We start from the raw sequence: 11,552 nt of genomic DNA, 5'->3' as shown, positions 1-11,552 counted from the left end.
CCCGTCTCTCTCTGTCTCTGTCTCTCTCTCTCTCTCTCTCTCTCCCCGCCTCAATCCCATCTTCCCATCTCTCCATCTGAAATTCAAAACCCTAATTCCTTTCCGATTCTTCGCCAATCGTTTTTGTGCTGTAGCCGATTTGGTTGTAGGGTATCTCGTTGAGGGCTTTACCGGGAGCATAAATTCTGCAAAAAACATACGGAGAAGGGTTCGATTTTGAAAACTTTTTAGGGTTTCTGGGCAACGAGGTTCGAATTGGAGTTAAGGTTTATTTCACCTGGGCAGAAAAGGGGAGCGATCAAGCAAAAGCAAATAAACCCTTGAGATTGGGGGATCTGCTTCGATTGTGAAAAGTTTTTAGGGTTTTTGAGCAATGAGGTTCGAATTGGATTTAAGGTTTATTTCTCCATGGATACTGGGTAGAGATTGGGGGATCTGATTCTTGCAAATGGCCACAAGAATAATTGAATCCCACAAGAATAATCGGGATTCACGAGCGGCTCTTCTTCTACATTAGTCTCGCCAAAGTAAGTTCTCTTTCTCTCTAATTCCCTTTGTAGAAATTAGGGTTTCTGCAGAACATTTTCTTTCTTTTCTTGATTCCTACTTTCCCTGAATCTTGGCTAATTCGGTGTTACAATTTCTTTTTGTGACCTATTATATAATCTATCTTGTAAATTGCTGCGAATTTTGGTTTGTTATTTTTTCATATAATCTTCTCCTAAATTAGGGTAAATAATTTTAAGACTTTTTAAGCTTTCTTGATTTATATTTCTAGTATAATTGTCTGTTTTTGAGTTTTGAAAGGGAGATTGTAACTTCTCTTTATCTCTAATTCCCTTTTAGAAATTAGGGTTCCTAACCATTCAAAAAAAAAAAAAAGGGTTTCCTAACCCTAATTCCCTTTTAGAAATTAGGGTTTCCTCAGCATAGATGTTGCCTTTTCTTGATTCCTTCTTTCTTTGAATCATGGCTAATCTGTGATATAATTACATTCTTGAGACTAATTATATAATCTTTATCGTAAATTGGTTCGATTTTTTATTTTTGATTTTTTATGTTCCTGGGTAAGTAATTCGAGGACTGTTTTAAGCTTTCTTTTCCTTGAAGCTATCAAAATTAGGCAGTTCTTTTCCTGGAAATGATGGAAGAAAATGTTCTTGATAGATATTACAAGTATAATAGTCTAGATTCGTTCTTACTACAACAAACCTAGATTTCTTAGATTTGTTTCTGGATTGGTGGAAGGTAGAAAACTGTATTGTTTTTTTTTCTATTTGGATTTTATCGGTCCATAGCAAATGATTTGATGTGTTTTAATTTAGGGTTTCAATTTGTTTTTCATCGTTTCGATTCTAAATTACGGCTTCCAAACCTGGTTGTGTTGGGTCTCTGATTTCTGTTTCTCATATATCTTTATTTCACTTAAGTTGGGTCTTGTAACTAGTTGCTAGTCTGGTTCTCCAGTTTTTGAATTTTGCTGTTATCTTCTTTATGAATTGATTTTTCTTTCTGTTGATTAGGGTTTTGAGTTGGACGTTGTTATTAATTAAGGTTTTATGTGATTTTCAGACGGAATTTGAAGATGGCCAGTGGGCTTAGTGAATCTGCAAGCAAAACCCCACGCCAAAGATCTTCTTGCCTCGGGTGTACAAATGGCTCCATCTTCATGTACATTCACAAGAATGCCTGGTCTGTAAAGCAATATTCTTCTTTGACTCCTACTCAAGTAAGAGTATCAGATTCTTCTTTGACTGCTGTTGTTTTTTATTGGTATTTTCACAATCATTGCTTCTTTTATTTTGTTGGTAATGTGGTTGTTGAAACTTGTATGGAAAATGGGAATTTTTAATGCGTTTGTAAATTTCTTAAGGAAAATGATATCAGCACAGCCATGTTTTAATAGTTGCATGGTCCAGCTTGTCTCTTCTCTTTAAACGGGTTTTTGAGAGCTTTTTGGGAACTGTAGTAACATTTTGACAGCTCTTTAAATACTAAAAGACAAAATGCTTTAGTGGAAATATAATAACATGGTAATACGTCTACTGATATTATTTCCCTTTTCATAAACTCCATTCTTAGGTTTAGTTTTAATTATTGTTAAGAAATTTCATGGTGATTGCTCTGCCCTTTGTTTCTAGGATGTGCCATCTGGGGATCATTATCATCTGATGTCAATTGAATGTTTTCCTAAACGGCATGCAGTATGTTCTCTTTATTTTGAACCTTCACTCTATGTCAAGTGATGGTGATCATGTACCAATACAATATTTTTTGCTGTTTGAATGATATTTTTCTCTTTGAATATTCTAGCACGCTGGTAGACTAGAAAAGATCCACTGTATGTTCCATATTGTTTAGTAGCATAATGGCATTTATAGCATTTGGTTTTGGAGGAGTTTTCTAGTTTTTCACTTTTTTCTCCAATTGTAGGCACAAACACAAGATATGATGATCACTATAGTCAATGCCATTCACCAAGTCACCTCCATGAAATTTGGGCATTTGGCTGCTAGGCTTTGGATGCTTTGCTAGGGTTTTAGGCCATTGCCAGTTGGATGATGCCAACTGGGTCGCTCTTGTATTTAGAATAATCTCTATTAATTTACAATTTTACATGTCAATTTGAAGCTATAAACTTTTGTAATTAGTCTAATTGGTTATAATTAGTAAAAAGTGGGTATAATTTACTCTTTAGTACGAGAAGCATTTACATTTGCATGCTTGTTTGAGAACTGAGCGTTTAATGCTTGTTTTAGAACTGAACGTATTAAACATTTATATAGCTATTAGTATGAGAATGATGAGTAATGCCTAGCCTGATAAGCATTACCATTTGCATGCTTGTTTTTTGTACAAGAACTAAATGTGCGGAAAAAAAGTATCTAGAGTTGACTTCTTGCAGTGGTAATCACTATTCATTATACTGCAAGATGCATTCATGCTGAAAGTTCACGCCCTTATTAGTATAGGCTTACTGATAGGGGTATCGAGCCTAACACGGTAAAAATTAACATTTGCATGCTTGTTTGAGAATTTAACGTTTAATTCTTGTTTGAGAATTGAACGTATTAAACAAAGGCTATTAGTTTGAGAATGAAGAGCATTAACAATGACTACCCTAATAAGCATTAGCATTTGCATGCTTGTTTGTTGGTACAAGAACTAAATGTGTGAAAAAATGTATCTTGGGTTGACTTCTTGTAGTGGTGATCACTATTCGTTGTGCGTGTGTTGGGAGAGAGGGGGGGGGAGGGGATACTACAAGATGCATTCATGCTAAGCTCACGACCTTATTAATATAGGCTTACTGATATAGGGGGTATCAAGATTACTGCTAGGGAAAGTTTAAGATTTTTTTTGGTAGGTTGCCTGCGACAAAACCTGAGACCTCAAGGTTGAGGACCAGATCCTCAACCATTGAGCTACAGGCCCAATCCCAAGGAAAGTTAAAGTTGCTAGGCAAAAGACATACTTTCTGTGATAGGAAGGAGGAGCCTTCTATTTGTAGTAGATATTATTAATAGAGCGATATGCTCATCGGATGAGGAACCCGATGGCCTTCTATTCGTAGTAGATATTTTTAATAGAGCGATATGCTCATGGGATGAGGAACCCGATGGCCTATCTTATTCAGTCTATGTTGATCTTTCACCCCTTCCCTAAACAGATGCCCTACCTGATATATTACATATCATTCAACGAGCCCGAGAATGGGATGAGTTTGATGGCCTTGCTTATTCGGTCGAGTGGATTTGATATGCAATTGCTGCTTCCTGAGGGTGACGTTGATTCCCTACCTGACCGTCAAGTGGACAAGAGTTTCTCGACTGTAATTCTCATGAGCAATAAATAAGCTCATGGATTTGAACTCATTGTATGTTGATCTCACCCATGACATGTAAACGGATGCCCTACCTAATCCATTTCAAATCATGCCTCTAGCTGGGCTTGAATCCTCGTAACTTGAAGCAACTCATTGAACTACCGTCAAGTAGTTCAATCGAGTGGACATGAATTCCTCGACTGTAATTCCCATGAGCAATATGGTCATGGATTTGAACTCATTGTATGTTGATCTCACCCATGCCGTAAACGGATGCCCTACCTAATCCATTTCGAATCATGCCACTAGCTGGGCTTGAATCCTCGTAACTTGAAGCAACTCATTGACAGGAGTTCCTCGATTGTAATTCCAATGAGCAATATGCTCATGGATTTGAACTCATTGTATGTTGATCTCACCCATGCTGTAAACGGATATGCCCTACCTAATCCATTTCAAATCATGCCACTAGCTGGGCTTGATTCCTCGTAATTTGAAGCAACTCATTAAACTACCGTCGACTAGGTAGGAGTTTCTCAACTCTAATCCCTACAAAAAATTAGGCCAATGAGAAACATTTTTGCATATAAGATGCTCCAATTGTTTTTTCTCTTTGATTTTTCCCCTCAACTACTTTGAGATGTTGGGTCGTGCAACAGAAAGGTACATGGTTTATATTTTTAACTATTTTAAATGTAACATTTTACTTTATAATTTTTAGGGTTTTGTGGTGCCGGTGCCTGCAATTTATTATTTTAATACTTTTAGAATTTTATTTTTCATTTACATTTGTTACTTATTTAATTATTTGTTGTTTTTCTAGTTTCGTTATTTTTTTTTATTGTTTAATATTTATTAAATGTGTGATTTTCATATTTTTTGAATTCCAATTCTTTTAGATTTTCTGATTTGTAGTTTTTTGTATTAGTACTCCAAATTTTAGAATAATTTTTGGTCTTTTTTTTTTAAATTAATCGCTTGGCTTCCTCAGGGCCGTGTGAAGCTTAGCTTGCTTTAGCGGCCACGTGATGATTCAAGTTCGTGTGGTAGGTGTAGAATTCAGTTCACTAATTGTGAAACGTTTAATTACTCGAATTTGCTGCATACCTGTGTAACGCTTTTAGACCATTTGATTTTGTTGTTTTTTTATTAGTATTCCAAATTTTATAATAATTTTGGGTTTCTTTTTTATATTTTGTCACTCCTTTTGTTTTTTAAATTTTATCTTATCTAATTATAACATTTTGATGGTAATTTTAATATTTTTTGTGTTTTGTATTTTGTATTTTAATTGTTTATTATTATTTGTGCTTCTTTGCATTTGAAATTATTGGTTAGTTTTTTGCTTTTGGTTAGTTTTTTGCTTTTGATATTTTCATGATTAAGAGTCTTTTACTTTTTATGTTTTTATTGTTTTATATAGTAATTTTAATTGTTTCTTTATTATTTTTATGACATTTGAAATTTATTGTTACATTTTTTTTTGGTATTTTCATGTTTAAGTGTTTTTACTTTTATGTTACTTGTTTTGGTTTTATTTTGTTTTTTATATTTTCATACTTAAGTGTTTTTTATTTTTTTATTTTATGTTGTTATTATTTTGTTTTTTTATATTTTCATATTTAAGTGTTTCTTTTTACTTTTATGTTTCTTTATTATTGTACTTATATTCTATTTTCATTTTGGAAGGTTCTTTATAACCCAAGTAGATTCAAAAAATTTCCTTTTTTATTAGTTTTATATTTTTTCTATGTTTAATTTATTTCTTTAAAATTTTACTCTATTATTTTATTGTCTATTACCATTGAAAAAAAAATTTTAATTTTTTACTTATTTTTCGTACTTTTAAATTTTATTTTTTGATTACCATTTGTTGCTTTGTGTTTATAATTACTATTTTTTTTTTTAATAATTTTAGAATCTTTCTATTTTTTTCTAATTTTAATATTATTAGTTTAAATTTCGCGAGTTTGGTATTTTTGTACTTATAAATTTTATTCTTCTTTTACATTCGTTAGTCTACACTTCACACTTCGATTTTAATCTATTTCATTTTATTCACACTTCGATTTTGCGATGTTTCTAGAATTTTTTCTAAACGATTTGTTTTTTTATATTTTGTGTTCTACTAATAATATATATTCATTTTATGTTTTCTTAGAAGGTTTTTAACATGCATTTCTTCAATTCTGTTTCAACTTATGTTTTATTGGAGGGGGGGTTATTGACGATTTTTTTTTGTTTTTTTCTGGACTGTTATTAATGGTTGTTTCTTTTAAATATATTTCTTATGTGTTTCATTATTTCTGATCATTCAGGAGATTATGTGACAATGCAAAAAAACACAAACGAGCAATAAAATATTAATAAGACAAAAAACACAAATATTAATAATAACAAAACTGCAAAAGTAAAAAAATTAAAAGTCTCGGAAAAAGGGGATGCATAATATTGAAAGTTATAATAATGTAAGAAGTATGAAAAACTGAAAACGATTCACAAAAATAGTTAAAATTCTAAAAAAAAAATACAATTAAATAAGACAAAAAACACAAATGCGTAACAGACAAACACCCAAAAATTGTTATAAAATTTCGAATACAAATTAAACATGAAAGTAAAAAATCTAAAAGTATCATAAAAAGGATACTTAATTTAGAAAATTAGAATTTAAAATTATGAAAAAATGAAATTTCGCAAAATATATTTTTTTAAATTTTCTCAGAATTTTAAATTTTAATTTTTAAACTTTTAAATTTTATTTCTAACCTCTATGAATGGTGTGAACTTTACATTCTTTTTAGTTATGCTTTTAGTTCATAATTTTTTTGATGTTTTAACAATTATTACAACATAGCAAATATAATAAAGAAATAAAATTTAATAAAAGCAGTTGATACTTAAACTAATAATATTAAAATTAAAGACTAAAAGACTTAACCAAACAAACATAGAAGAAATATGTTTGTTAACTAGGTCATATTTCTTTTATGTTTGGTTAAGTTTTTACGTTTTTACTTTTATTATCATTAGTTTTTTTTTTAATTGTTTTTCCTAAATTTTATGTTTATATTACATTTGCCATTTGTAATAGTTATAAAAATATCCCATGAAATCATGAAATAAAAAAGTAACTAAAAATAATGTAAAATTTGATGCCATTCGTAGAAGTTAAAAATAGAATTTAAAAGCAAAATAATTAGAATTTAAAATTATGAAAAAATTAGAGTATTTTATTTTGTTTAGTTTCATTATTCACTAAATGTCTGATTTTCATACTTTTAAATTCCACCTAATCTATATGTTTTTTTGAAGATGTCCAACTATCTATATTATTTCCCCCCTGTACATTACTCTTAGAATTTTTATTTGGGAGATGATATTTTCACCCCTCTTGCATTACGTGCACACCCCCTTTATTACCTGATTTGACGTGAAAAGTGGGCAACTTTATGTCAAATCACGTTATAGGCGGGGGGGGGGGGGAGGGGGGAGTGCAACTACTGCAAGGGGGGTGAAAATATCATCACCCTTTTTATTTTTGTAGTCTTATTAGTATTCAAAATTTTATAATGACTTTTGAGTCTTATTTTCACATTATAATGTTTTAGCAAAATTATAAAAAAAATGTGCTTTCTTTTCTATTCCACACATTCTTCTGAATGATAAAATACTCAAAACTTTTAATTATATTGTTTTGAATCAAGATACTCTAGGAATTATTGCGACTTTTTTTTTGCGATTTTTATATGTTTTTTTCTAGTATATTTTGGTTGCTCGTTTTTTTACTTTGTCTTATCTAATTATGACATTTTTATCGTAATTTAAATTATTTGTGCTTGTATTCTATTTTTATTTGTTTCTTCTTTTTTTTGCATTTGAAATTAATTTTTACTTTTTAAATTATATCTTATTATTTTGTCTTTTGGCAAATAATATTTCCTTGTATATTGATATTTCATGTTTAGGAGTTTTTTACTTGTTATTTCTTCTTTGTTTTGTTTAATTTTAACTATTTTATTTTAATTTTGTTTAAAATTTAAAAGTTTTTTAATTTTTACTTTTTATGTTTTATTTTCTGACCCCATTTGAAAACAAAGTTTTATTTTTCTATTACATTTATTTTTTAATTGACATTTGTTGCTTTGTATTTATAACTTTCTTTGATTTTTTTCCTATCTAGTCGTATCTCCTTTTATGATTCTGTAATATTTCAAATTTTATAATAATTTTGGGATTTTGTTATATTTTGTTACTCCTTTGTTTTTTCAATTTATTGTATTATATTTCCTTATGTGTGAATTTAAGAAGCTTTTACTTTTATATTTTTAAAGGGATTTGCTAGGGTCCATCGCAAAAGGCATTTCGCGGCTGGTCTGTTGCATGTCAGACCAGCCACCTCGTGAATGAAGACAACAGCTTTTGTGTCTCCATTCACGAGGTGGCTGGTCTGAAATGCGACATACCAGCTGCGAAATGCCTTTTGTGATGGACGGTAACAATTCCCATTCTTAAATGTTCTTTTTATCGTATTATATGTATGTATTCTTTTTATTTATTTTTTAGTTTGAACAGTTAGATTTATTTTTTTCTTTTTGGTTTTTATTAGTTTTGTATCTTCTTATCATTTTTAAACTGTCATTTTATTTACATTTTGATTTTGTGATATTTCCAGAATTTTTCTTAATGATTTGTTTCTTTTATGTTTTAAGTGTCTTATATAATTTTCTATTTATTTTTTGTTTATTCTTATTGATTTGTTTCTTTTATTTTTAAGTATTTTATATTAGAGGAATGATAAAATGAACGGGGAACCCTTGCAAAAAACCGCTTTCAAGGGTGCCCCGATTGGTCAGTTTCATCAAGTGCATTTAAGATGGCGCCGAAAAAAGTGGATGGCGCAGAAAAACGGAAACAGCTTTGACTTTTGCTGAAACTGACCAAATGGGGTTTGATTTTTGAACGGGCGCGCGCCCCCTTCATTCTATCATTTCTCTTTATTTATATCCTATTTATGTTTTATTTATTTTTTTGAAGGGATTTTATATTCTTTTTAGGTATTATATGTAATCTTTATTTGGAATGTTCTTTATATACTCATCTAGATTCATTGTTTTTTTTTAAGGGTTTTTATATTCTTGTTATTTATTTTTATGTAATCTTTATTTTGGAATGTTCTTGATAACTCATCTAGATTCATAGGTTTTCACTTTTTTATCGGTTTAATATTTTTCTGTTTTTAATTTATTGCATTTTATTTACACTTTGATTTTGGGATGTTTATGGAATTTTTTATTTTTTTATTATCAATTTGTTTCTATTTTATTTTTTAGGGTTTTATATAATATTCTTTTTTTGAATGGTGGTTTTATATAATATTCTATTTATATATATATTTAATTTTATTTTAGAGGTTTTTTATATTTAGATTTAAGGAGTTTTCCTTTTTCTATTTTGGTCTTATATTTTTTATTTTTCAAACCATATCATTTTGTTTATTATCTTTTTTGCGGGGTCTGGAGAGGGCTAGATGTATGCAGCCTTACTTTGCAGAGAGGCTGTTTCCGTGACTCGAACCTGTGACCACCAAGTCATAATGGAGCAACCTTACCGTTGCGCCAAGGCTCGCCCTCTCGGTTACTTTACATTTATAATGATCTCTAATTTTTTGTGTTTATTATTATTATACTGCTAAAATTTTGAGGAATGCTTGGGTCAAGAGCTAAAGAGTCGCGTGAAAACACACGAGCAAATGATTAGAACACACATAACTTTAAAATTCCAAAAGGTAAAAGATCCACCCTTTCTTCTGCATACTCCCTCCTCTTTTCTCACCACTGTTCAAAGAGGTAACACCTCTCTCTCTCTCTCTCTCTCTGTGGCATTCTGTTTTGCTTCAGTCCTCTAAACCTAATTCCTAGCATCAAATTCATCTTTTAATCTACAGTGACGAAAATGACCCATGCAGACGAACCCTACTAGTGTCAGGATTAGACTTAGTCAATTTGAGCCGAGTAGATCCTTTCACCTTCTTCATGAAAATTTTCTAAAGGATTCATTAGCTGACCCAACTAGTTTGGGACAAAGGCTTAGTGAGTTGAGTTCAGTTGAGCATTCATCTTATAATCATACAGTGATGTTTAAAAAAACCTAAACTAGTGAAATTGCCCATGTTTTGGGACTCCCCTTGTACTAAAGAGGCTAACACATTCCCCGAAGTACTGATAGGATTTCAAAATCCGTCTCTAGAGATTTCAAACAAGATTCCTGTTGGATACTCCTTGTTTAATTTCGAGAAAATTCGATAGCGGTCGTACAACCAGAGTGTTGATAGGATTTCAAAATCCATCTCTAGAGATATCAAACAAGATTCCACTCGGATACTCATTGTTAAATTTCTAGAAAATACGATAGTGGTAGTACAACCAATTTAATTTCCATTGACCCACTTAGATGAAATAGAAAGTGTAAGTAGACCAAAGAAGAGAAGAACGGGATCTAGCTAGGGATGTTTTTCTTGTCTGTAGTGACGATGTATCAAGAGTGTGTTGGGGAGGCCAGGAAAGACGGATTGGATCGAGAGGCGATGCTTATGCCTCTTCTTTATCGATAGGATTCCCATCATTTGCAGTCTCCGGCGAAGGAGACAAGGGCGAGGCACCGAACATGTTCTATCCTCAACCTCCATCCGTCATTAGTAATCTCAATTCGCTTTTCCTATTCACTAGTACACTGCGCGCTACAACTAGCAGCCCCTTTACTAGTAAGGGAAAACGCTAGCGCGCTAGCTAGCTACAACTAGTTATAGCCCCTACTGAATTTATGGGATATTTGAAGAAGCCTGCTGAAAAACAGAAGCGCGCTAGCGCGCAACGGCTGATGAAAAGCCAGCAACTTGTTAGGAGTAGGTTTTGGCTTGCCCCTTTCTTTTTATTAGTAAGATAGCTTTGGAACCCTATACAAGGGGCTGCTTGCTGCTCGCCCCTATCTCTAAAGGGGCTTACGCACTCCACTCGTGACCACTGAACGACGAAGCCAGGAGCGGAAGGAGGGACAACCCTCAACCTCAGCCTTGGCAAGGCTATGCTCTACCATTAAGCTATTTCCGCCAGCGGGGCAACGTCAAGTAGCGAAGCACTACTGAGCAATTCACGTATCACTTGAGACGGACTACTTCTGTTTTTCCGCCGGACCAAACTCTTGACCTCCGATCGAGCTACGAGCACGAGTGGGTAGGCGGCTAGCGGGGCGGCTGGGCTGGGAAGGGGGGACCTTTCTTTTTGCTTCGCGCCAGATGAGATGATGATGAGTAGGTCAGGGGAGGTGTGTGTGTGTGTGTGCTCTTTCTCACTATCACTAAAGGGGCGGGCTGGCTGGGTTCATCTCTTTCTCTTTAATGGAACTTTAGCTTTAGCTGGTCGTGACCAAGAAACCACCGGTTTCGCTTGGTGGGCCGGGAATGCCCGACTTATCAATTTGTCCGGTAAACTACTCGGGGCTCACGTAGCCCATGCCGGATTAATCGTATTCTGGGCCGGAGCAATGAACCTATTTGAAGTGGCTCATTTCGTACCAGAGAAACCCATGTATGAACAAGGATTGATTTTACTTCCCCATCTAGCTACTCTAGGTTGGGGGGTAGGTCCGGGTGGGGAAGTTATAGACACCTTTCCATACTTTGTATCTGGAGTACTTCACTTAATTTCCTCTGCAGTCTTAGGCTTTG

The 11,552-nt window shown here is 32.7% G+C and overlaps 1 protein-coding gene across 9 annotated transcripts in view; it reads left to right on the top strand.

Annotated features, from left to right (window-relative positions):
• The window catches only part of LOC143879384 (uncharacterized), a 30,116-nt gene continuing 18,564 nt past the window's right edge, over positions 1-11,552 (top strand). For 4 of the 9 annotated variants that reach the window (XR_013251240.1, XR_013251238.1, XR_013251239.1 and 1 more), the window contains exons 1-2: positions 1-527; positions 1,573-1,692. Coding sequence is in view for 3 of the 9 variants with exons in the window: in XM_077381741.1 (XP_077237856.1) it covers positions 1,586-1,729; positions 2,142-2,204 (207 nt within the window). In the remaining 6 variants the exon portion in view is untranslated. Of the gene's footprint in view, positions 528-1,572; positions 1,730-2,141; positions 2,205-11,552 lie in introns of all 9 variants that reach the window. The other 5 variants (XR_013251236.1, XR_013251235.1, XM_077381740.1 and 2 more) reach the window with 2 other exon arrangements.

The sequence above is a fragment of the Tasmannia lanceolata genome, unplaced genomic scaffold, assembly GCF_043159265.1.
Source record: "Tasmannia lanceolata isolate RefF3 unplaced genomic scaffold, GAP_Taslan_0.1 ptg000006l, whole genome shotgun sequence".
NCBI classification, from domain to species: Eukaryota; Viridiplantae; Streptophyta; class Magnoliopsida; order Canellales; family Winteraceae; genus Tasmannia; species Tasmannia lanceolata.
This window is presented reverse-complemented; position numbering and strand designations above follow the sequence as displayed.